Below are 9,782 nucleotides of genomic sequence, written 5' to 3'. Positions count from 1 at the left end.
GTGATCATGGCAGGCTTCCAGGAGGCAGTGGCTGCAAGCAGAGACCCAAAAGGAGGTTAGTAGTAGTTGACCAGGCAGGGGACAGAGCCAGGGCTTCTAAGCAGAGGAGGGTCCAATCGGATATGTTTCATCAAAAGTCTTGCTGGCTGCTGGGCGGGCAATGGGTGACGTGAAACAGGGAGATCTCTAAGCAAGGAGTCTTTAAGGGGGAGCGTGCAGGAAGGTCTGGATGTGAAGGCTGGACACTGACATTTTCCTGTGGCATCCCTCCAACCTGTAATCCATTGATCCACCTCCTTACAACACTAATCCTTACCTTGGCCCCCGGCTGCTTTGCCCATAGGGCGCGTGCGCTCGCCAGACAGAGAGAGACAGAGAGACAGAAAGCAAGAACTCACCCCCCAGGGGGGATGGCCACGCCACAATCCCTTCTCCTCCATTCTCTTCTCAGGATCTTGGGTACGCACGCACACCCTCCCGGCGTGAGTTTAAGCCACCGGTTCCGGGACTTGAACCACGGTCGACTACGTGGGAGTCCAGCCACATAGCCATTACGCTTACTGCTGGCTCCAGTGCTTTTTTCTTATATCCTTAAGTTTTTGCTATAGGGCACATGCAATTGCTGGAGAGAGAGGGAAAGTGGAAATGACACACCGCACTCCCTTCTCCTCCCTTCTCTTCTCGGGATTTTGGGCATGCGCACACACATGCCTGGCATGTTCTTTAAGCCTCCGTGTCTGAGACTCATCCTCTTAGTTGGCCTGTGAAATCCAACCACCCCAGTGACCACACCACCTAGCCAGAGGGACACACACCCCTCAGAAGCGTGGTCATACCACGATCCCTTCTCTTATTTCTTCCTACCGTGGGATTTTGGACACACATACATGCACCCGGTGTGTTTTCAAGCCACTGGAGCCAGTGTTCAGACCAGGGTCAGCCACATGGGAGCTGGCTTCCCGAACCACTGGACTGCACTGCTGGCTCCAGTTCTGTTTTAATGTACCCTCCAAGCAGTGGTAGACAGCTGAGGGCCCCTCCTCCTAGAAGCCCTTTCTCACAGCGGGCTCCTTGGCGAATTGATCTTCACCTCTCTTTTGGGGTGCCCCAAGGCTCAGGCTTTCTCTTATCTGTCTGCTAGTCCATTGGGGGGGTCCTTTTCAGCCCCCTGGTTTCCAGTACCTTCTGCATGATGGTGTTCCCACGTCTTTATCTCCACCAAGGGCTTGCTTGACCTTAAACTTCAGGGTCATGGATCCCTCTGCCTGCAGGGATCTCCCCTCCAGTGCTTGCTCATTCATTTATTTCGTCCATGAGACAGACAGCGCCCAAACTGGGTCTTGACACCCATCCTCAGCTGCAGCCAGCCCTGTGCCAAATGCAGTCAGCCAGCTATCGGGGTATGCATTGTATTAAAATGCAAGTGGGGGGGCGGCAGGTGGCATGGTGGTAAAGGCGCCAGACTCTCTCGTGGCCAACCGTGGTTCGAGTCCCAGACCTGGCAGCTTGTTTTCTCACTTTCTCTCTTTCTGTGTCTCTGTCTCTCTCTGATGAGCACAGGTGCCCTATAACAAACTTTAAAATAGTGGGACCAGCAGGTGGCGTCATGGCTATGTTGCTGGACTCCCATGTAGTCAACCGCATTTTGAGTCTTGGACCCAGTGGCTTAAATTCACATCGGACTCAGTGGCTTAAACTCACACCGGGCGCGTGTGCGTGCATGCCCAAGATCCCGAGAGAAAGATGGAGGAGAGGGGATTGCGGCGTGGCCATCCCCCCAGGGGGTGATTTCTCGCTTTCTGTCTCTGTCTGTCTTTCTGGTAAATGCACATGCCCTATAGCAAAAATCTCTGCAAAATAATTATTATTATTATTACAAATAAAGTGGAATAAATAAGTCTTTGAAAAAATAGAAGTGTGTGTCAGGCAGCAGGTGGCAGGTGGTGGTTAAGGTGCTAGACTCCCACATGACTGACTGCAGTTCAAGTCCTGGACCTGGTTACTTGACATATCACACCAGGTGCGTGTGCATGTGTGCCCAAGATCCCAGGAAGAGAATGGAGGAGAAGGGAGAAGCATGGCCATCCCCTTCTCTCTGTCTCTCTCTGTTTCTCTCTGGCAAGTCCACATACCCTATGCAAATTGTGTGTGTGTGTGTGTGTGTGTGTGTGTGTGTGTGTGTGTGTGTGTGTGTGTGTATTTTAAGTTACATACTTCTAGGAGAGAAAGAAGAGAGACAGGCACCCCCAAAGATCTGACGCCGCAATCCATACCCAGCCCCAGATCCAGTGTGCTCAGGTCTCCACATGCAGACCCAGGACCTGTCCCTGTAAATATCCAGCTTCACAGAAAATCGTGTTTTACTGCCACCCCACTATCCGGCCCCCAGTGCAGATTTATCTGGTACAAAACAAGTTTGGAATTGGACCAGTATCCAGCAGGCGGCGTGATGGTGGGGTTCAGAACCTGAACCTAGCAGCTCGAAGAGCATCCCAGGCGTGTGTGCATGCGTGCCTAGAGGCCTGGGGAAGAGTGGAGGGGAGGGGATTGTGGCATGGCCCTGCCTCCTAGGGGGTGATCTCTCACTCACCCTTTCTCTCTCTCTCTGTCAGGTGAGTGCATGCATCCTATATAAAAATCTGAACCAAAAAAAGATGCCCTAGTAAATACCTTTAGTTTTTTTTTTTTTAGAGAGGTGTTTGCCATAGGGCGCATGTGCTCACCAGAAAGACAGAGAGAGACAGAGAGACAGAAAGCAAGAAATCATCCCCCAGGGGGGATGGTCACACCGCAATCCCTTCTCCTCCATTCTCCTCTCGGGATCCTGGGCACGCATGCACACATGCCTGGCATGAGTTTAAGCCACCGGGTCCGGGACTCGAACCACGGTCGACTACATGGGAATCCGCGACATAGCCATTACACCAACTGCTGGTCCCAATACCTTTAGCTATTTTTAAAAAAGAAAAAGTTGGACTCTTTTACACAGTCTCTGTTATATCTCACATTCCCCCTGACGTTTTGGAAGACCCTCCCCATACCCGCGTGGGGTCTCGGTTCCTCACAGTCGCCTCTCAGCCCTCCCTCTCTGCATTGCTGGCTCTTTCTCCCTAGTCCTTAACCATTGCCAGACATTCTGTGACCTTCCACGTTCCACCCGTGTGCGCCTCCCAGGGCAGGACCGGGTTCCCCATTGTGTCCGCCCCATGGCCTAGTGGTTAAGGGAGCTGGATCCCACATGGTCAGCCATAGCGTTCGAATCCAGGCCCGGGCACGTGTGCATGTGCACCCCAGATCTTGACGGGATGGAGGAATGAAGCAATTGCAGTGTGACCACACCCCCACTGGGGATGCTTCCTCACCTCCTGCTCTCCCTCCCCTGAGAGCATGTGCTACTGACAGAAATGTCACTGAGGCAAGAGGAGGAGACCCACTGGCTCCAGGGTTAGGTGACAGTGATGAGGTGCCTGAGAACCAGCAGGGGGGCTCCAGGCGGGGCCTCAGGCCAGGTGTGGGGTGGAGGAACCAAGCAGCAGGGGACTATGAAGAAGCTGTGGATGACAGCCAGCAGGAGGCGTGGAGGTTAAGGCACAGAATCCCACGTGGCTGGCTGTTCAGTTCGAACCCTGGGTGGATCTGGCAGCTTGAAAATCACACCAGGGGGCCAGCAGGTGGCGTGGTGGCTAAGGCGCTCAAATTCCCACATGGCTGACCAAGGTTCCGGTCCCCTACCTGTGGGCTTGCTTTTTCTCTCTGTCTCTCTGTCTTTCTCTGGCAAGAGTCCCCCATAGTAGACTGCAGTTCAAGTCCTGAACCCTGTGGTTTAAAATTCACACCGGGGGGCCAGCAGGTCGTGTGATAGTTAAAGGGACTGGATTCCCACATGACTAACCATAGTTCGAGTCCCGGACCTGGCAGCTTGCTTTCTCACTTTCCCTTTCTCTCTCTCTCTGGTCAAATGAAAAAAAGTACTAATAACAAATGGAATTAAATAAATAAATAATTCTGAACAACAACAACTTAAACCTCACACTGCGCATGTGTGCATGTGTGCATGTATGCCCAAGATCCCAGGAGGAAAATGGAGGAGAAGGGATTGCTGCATGGCCATCCCCCTGGGAGGTGAGTTATCGCTTTCTGTCTGTCTGTCTGTCTCTGGTGAGCGCATGTGTCCTATAGCAAAAATCTCTCTTAAAAAAAAAAAAGAAAAAGAAAAATCACACCAGTTGTGTATGTATGCTCAAAATCCCAAGAGATTAAAGACGGGAGTGTGGCATGGCCATCCCACCTGAGGGTGGAGGTGCTTTCCCTGATTCCATCTGTCTCTGGCAAGCTCACATGCCCTGTAATAAAAATTAAAAAAAAAAAAAAAAAAGAAAAAGAAAAATCACACCAGTTGTGTATGTATGCTCAAAATCCCAAGAGATTAAAGACGGGAGTGTGGCATGGCCATCCCACCTGAGGGCGGAGGTGCTTTCCCTGATTCCATCTGTCTCTGGCAAGCTCACATACTCCATAGCAAAAATCTTAAAAAAAAAAAAGAAAAAGAAAAATCACACCAGTTGTGTATGTATGCTCAAAATCCCAAGAGATTAAAGACGGGAGTGTGGCATGGCCATCCCACCTGAGGGCGGAGGTGCTTTCCCTGATTCCATCTGTCTCTGGCAAGCTCACATACTCCATAGCAAAAATCTTAAAAAAAAAAAAGAAAAAGAAAAATCACACCAGTTGTGTATGTATGCTCAAAATCCCAAGAGATTAAAGACGGGAGTGTGGCATGGCCATCCCACCTGAGGGCGGAGGTGCTTTCCCTGATTCCATCTGTCTCTGGCAAGCTCACATACTCCATAGCAAAAATCTTAAAAAAAAAAAAGAAAAAGAAAAATCACACCAGTTGTGTATGTATGCTCAAAATCCCAAGAGATTAAAGACGGGAGTGTGGCATGGCCATCCCACCTGAGGGCGGAGGTGCTTTCCCTGATTCCATCTGTCTCTGGCAAGCTCACATACTCCATAGCAAAAATCTTAAAAAAAAAAAAGAAAAAGAAAAATCACACCAGTTGTGTATGTATGCTCAAAATCCCAAGAGATTAAAGACGGGAGTGTGGCATGGCCATCCCACCTGAGGGCGGAGGTGCTTTCCCTGATTCCATCTGTCTCTGGCAAGCTCACATACTCCATAGCAAAAATCTTAAAAAAAAAAAAGAAAAAGAAAAATCACACCAGTTGTGTATGTATGCTCAAAATCCCAAGAGATTAAAGACGGGAGTGTGGCATGGCCATCCCACCTGAGGGCGGAGGTGCTTTCCCTGATTCCATCTGTCTCTGGCAAGCTCACATACTCCATAGCAAAAATCTTAAAAAAAAAAAAGAAAAAGAAAAATCACACCAGTTGTGTATGTATGCTCAAAATCCCAAGAGATTAAAGACGGGAGTGTGGCATGGCCATCCCACCTGAGGGCGGAGGTGCTTTCCCTGATTCCATCTGTCTCTGGCAAGCTCACATACTCCATAGCAAAAATCTTAAAAAAAAAAAAGAAAAAGAAAAATCACACCAGTTGTGTATGTATGCTCAAAATCCCAAGAGATTAAAGACGGGAGTGTGGCATGGCCATCCCACCTGAGGGCGGAGGTGCTTTCCCTGATTCCATCTGTCTCTGGCAAGCTCACATACTCCATAGCAAAAATCTTAAAAAAAAAAAAGAAAAAGAAAAATCACACCAGTTGTGTATGTATGCTCAAAATCCCAAGAGATTAAAGACGGGAGTGTGGCATGGCCATCCCACCTGAGGGCGGAGGTGCTTTCCCTGATTCCATCTGTCTCTGGCAAGCTCACATACTCCATAGCAAAAATCTTAAAAAAAAAAAAGAAAAAGAAAAATCACACCAGTTGTGTATGTATGCTCAAAATCCCAAGAGATTAAAGACGGGAGTGTGGCATGGCCATCCCACCTGAGGGCGGAGGTGCTTTCCCTGATTCCATCTGTCTCTGGCAAGCTCACATACTCCATAGCAAAAATCTTAAAAAAAAAAAAAAAAAAAAGTTGTGGATAAGATTAGAACGAACAGAGGACTCTCAAAAAGCCAGTGCTTAATGTCTCTGCAGTTGTAGAGACAGGAGGGGCCCTGGGGTGACAGGCTGAGTAAGCGTAGCCTCTTCAGGTGTTGGGTGGCCCCGTGTGCAGTGTCTGGGCATTGGGACATTGCGTAGAAGCCAGAGACGCAGGAGCGGGAGACGGCCTGGGCCCTGCAAGACGCAAGACTAGGGGTACTCAGCTGCAGGCTGCCCCCCCGGCCTCGTGGTTAAGGGAAACAGATCCCATGGGGCGACCGTAGTTGAAATCCTGAGGTGCCTGAGAACCAGCTGGTGGCATGGTGACTAACGGATCTGGATTCCACATGGCCACCTGCAGTTGGAGTCGCTGACCTGGTAGCTTGAAATCCACTCACCAGGCAGGTGTGCCCCAAATCCCAGAAGGATGGGGAAAGAGAGAGTATTGAAGCATGACTCTTGCCCCGTGGGGGTTGCTTCCTGACTCTCCCCTGCAAGTGCACGCACCTTAGAGCACAGTTTTAAAAAAAAAATTTTTTTTATTTTATTAGGGACCAGCAGGTGGCTTGGTGGTTAAGGTGCTGGACACTTCCACTTGGCCAACAATGGTTTGAGCCCCGGACCTGGTGGCTTGCTTTCTCACTTTCCCTGTCTCTCTCTGTATCTCTTTCTGGTCAAACTAAAATGAATGAATAAATAAAATTTTTTAAAAAGAACTATACATTTCTTTTTAAAAATTATTTTATTTAACTTTTATTTATTAGTAGTTGTATTTTGCAGTTTGATCAGGGGGGAGGGGGGAGTCAGCCGCCAGGTTCAGGACTTGAACCACATGTAGTCGGCCATGTGGGAGTCCAATGCCTTTAACCACCAGGTCACCTGCTGATCCCATATAGCACTTTATTTTGTTTTTTATTGTTTTTTTGCTATAGGGCACGTGTGCTCACCAGAAAGAGACAGAGAGATAGAAAGTGAGAAATCACCCGCCAGGGGGGATGGCCACACCACAATCCCTTCTCCTCCATTCTCCTCTCGGGATCTTGGGCACGCACGCACACGCGCCCGGCGTGAGTTTAAGCCACCGGGTCCGGGACTCAAACCGTGGTCGGCTACATGGGAGTCCAGCGACATAGCCATTACACTAACTGCTGGTCCCAGTACAATGTTTTAAAGCAAGTAAAAAAAAAAAAAAGAAAGAAAGAAAATTCAGGCGTCAGTGAGTTGCAAAAACATGCTGGACACATGGGTCCCCAAAATGGGCAGAAATGCAGAAAGTATTGGATGTGTCCACCCCCCCATTGCCGAAGGAGAGGGGCGCTTTCGCCATTCTCTGGTGAGCAGATGTGCCTTCTGGCAACTTGAAACGGGAAAGAGGTCCCTTCCAGACACCCCATCTGTCCAGTTTTAGCCATAACCCATTGCCATCCGCCGCCCAGTTCCTGATGGGGAGGAGGGAGATGTGGCACCGGAGTGACATTCCCAGGGCTGATGGGCGTGGCAGTCAGGCGCCGACGAGCCCGCCCCTCGCTCGCAGCCGGCTCCGCCCCCTCGCCTGACCCCGCCCCCCCCCTTTTTTTTCCCCCCCCCGCTCCCCTGGCCTTGCAGACATGGTGGCCACGCAGCAGCAGATGAACGACGCGCAGCTGGTGGTGAATCAGCGCGACTACTGCGCCCACTACCTCATCCGGCTGCTCAAGTGCAAGCGAGACAGCTTCCCCAACTTCCTAGCCTGCAAGCACGAGCGGCACGACTGGGACTACTGCGAGCACCTCGAGTGAGCCCCGTCCCCGCCCCCTCCCCGCCACTCCCCTCCCCCAGGCGGGACCAGAGACAGCAAGCCAGCCCCGGTGTCTAGCCAGGCCTCGCCTGTAGCCAGAGAGCACTTGGGGGACCGGGGGCTGTAGACAAGGGCAAGGGGAGAGTGTGGATGACCAAGCCAGCATCGTGGGGCCCACCCCAGAGAGAAGTCCCTACACCTTGCACAGCCTGCTTAGGCGGACCTCAGACAAACCTGGGCACAGCTCTCCCCTGCTGCACCCCAGGGGTCCTGGTGGGGGCGCCTGACTGGACCTCTCGCACTCTGCCCGCAGCTACGTGAAACGCATGAAGGAGTACGAGCGGGAGCGGCGGCTGCTCCAGCGGAAGAAGCGGCGGGAGCAGAAGGAAGCCCAGCTGGCCAGGGGAGAGGGGGACGTGACCCCCGAGGCAGCGCTCTAGGGTGCCACCCATCACCCTGCGGACCAGTCAGACAAATAAAAAGGCTCCAGACCCTCCTCCGAGCCCTGCCTCTCACTGCACTGCCACAGGGGAGGGGACTCCGTGGACTACTGTGCTGTTTGAGTACCCGGATTGTGCAGAGAAATGCCAGGCGCCTGTGCGCGTGCCCGAAATCCCAGAGGGCAGGGAGAAGGAACTGCGGTGTGGCCATCTCCCATGGGGGGAGCTTTCTGGCTAGCTCATATGTTCTCTAGCTAAAAGAAGAGAAAAAGACACAGAGTCCAGTTGGGGCAGGCAGGTTTTATTCCAGGTGTAGACAGCTGTGGCCCCAGGTGTGCCCGAGTGACGTAGGGGGGAGGGGTGCGGCTCAGAGCAGGAAGGGGATGATGGGCATGCGCAGGGGTGGGTAGTCCCGGAACTCCTTCAGGTAGCTGCGGTGCTTCCCCTTGGCCCAGATGGTCATCTGGGTGAAGCCCACCAGGGAGAAGAGGGCCACTGTGGAGCAGAGAAGGGCTATTAGGGTAGGGCTGCCCAGCCTGGATGGGCAAGGCCACCCCCGAGGGAGGGGCGGTGGGCTCACCTGGGAGACACTGGGTCATGATGGCAAACCCGATCCAGGACCCCACCTGTGTGGGCAGAGAGCAGGGTGAGTTCTGTAATCCAGGATTTGGGTGGCTCCTGCCACCCAACTAGACTTAACGCTGGAGAGGCGTCTCAGCCACCATCTCCTGGCCCCCAGAGCAGAGGGGCCCAGTCTCCCCATGACCACATGCTCCAAGCTCAAGCTGCAAAGGCAGATGCCAGCCAGGCACCAGGGACTAGAGGCTGGTGCCTGACGTGGGACCCCAGGCACAGGGTGGTAGGGGGATGGCAGGGCAGCCCCTCACCTCGTAGGTGTAGTTAGGGCAGGACACCAGCAGGAAGAGCCACGTGAAGGGGTTCTTGGTGGGGTACGGGATCTTTCTGGTCTTGGACCCTGGCGGGCAGGACAGAAGGTTGAGCTGGATCCCCCAGCCATCTGGACCAATCACCCCCAGCCCCCAGCAGGCCACTCACCAGCGGGCCGCAGGTCCCGCAGGGCCATGTGGATGGAGAAGTTGCCAAGCTGGCAGATCTGTCAGAGGAGGAGCAGGGTCAGCCCAGCACCTCCCGCGGCTTCCCCACCCCTTCCCACCCTAGCCTCCTTACCACAAAGATGGCCAGCGCCAGTTTAACCTGCTGAGCTCCATAGGCTGAAAAGGAAGAAGGAAAGGAGGCCCATGGTGGGAGAGCACGGCGCAGGGGGAAGGCCTAGGGTGGTGAACGCGGGCGGAGGCCACTTACTGGGGGGCGTGTAGAGAGGGTGGTTGATGTAATAGGCCATCCACGCAGCGAAACCCCAGTAGTAGGTGCAGTTCTGAAAGGGAGCAGGACAAGGAGATGCGAGGGGCGGGGCCTGATGTGGGAGGGGCTGGTAGTGGGCGGGGCCCTGCCGTGAGCTACGGGGGGATAAGCCTGGGGGGGAGGGGATGGC

The 9,782-nt window shown here is 53.0% G+C and overlaps 2 protein-coding genes across 2 annotated transcripts in view; one reads left to right on the top strand and one right to left on the bottom strand.

The window, feature by feature from the left end:
• The window catches only part of NDUFB7 (NADH:ubiquinone oxidoreductase subunit B7), a 10,302-nt gene extending 1,971 nt beyond the window's left edge, over positions 1-8,331 (top strand). Inside the window, exons 2-3 of the mRNA XM_006161019.3 lie at positions 7,658-7,826; positions 8,143-8,331. Coding sequence (XP_006161081.1) covers positions 7,658-7,826; positions 8,143-8,269 — 296 coding nt within the window. The 3' untranslated portion in view covers positions 8,270-8,331. The remainder of the gene's footprint in view (positions 1-7,657; positions 7,827-8,142) is intronic.
• A 218-nt stretch (positions 8,332-8,549) lies between these two features.
• The window catches only part of TECR (trans-2,3-enoyl-CoA reductase), a gene marked incomplete in the record, with an annotated part of 33,453 nt that continues 32,220 nt past the window's right edge, over positions 8,550-9,782 (bottom strand). Inside the window, 5 exon segments of the mRNA XM_014592639.2 lie at positions 8,550-8,764; positions 8,850-8,895; positions 9,157-9,245; positions 9,326-9,383; positions 9,458-9,501. Coding sequence (XP_014448125.1) covers positions 8,637-8,764; positions 8,850-8,895; positions 9,157-9,245; positions 9,326-9,383; positions 9,458-9,501 — 365 coding nt within the window.

The sequence above is a fragment of the Tupaia chinensis genome, unplaced genomic scaffold (genome assembly GCF_000334495.1).
Source record: "Tupaia chinensis unplaced genomic scaffold, TupChi_1.0 Scaffold138060_1, whole genome shotgun sequence".
NCBI lineage: Eukaryota > Metazoa > Chordata > Mammalia > Scandentia > Tupaiidae > Tupaia > Tupaia belangeri.
Note: the sequence above shows the minus strand (reverse complement) of the source record. Positions and strands in the feature narration are given on the sequence as shown.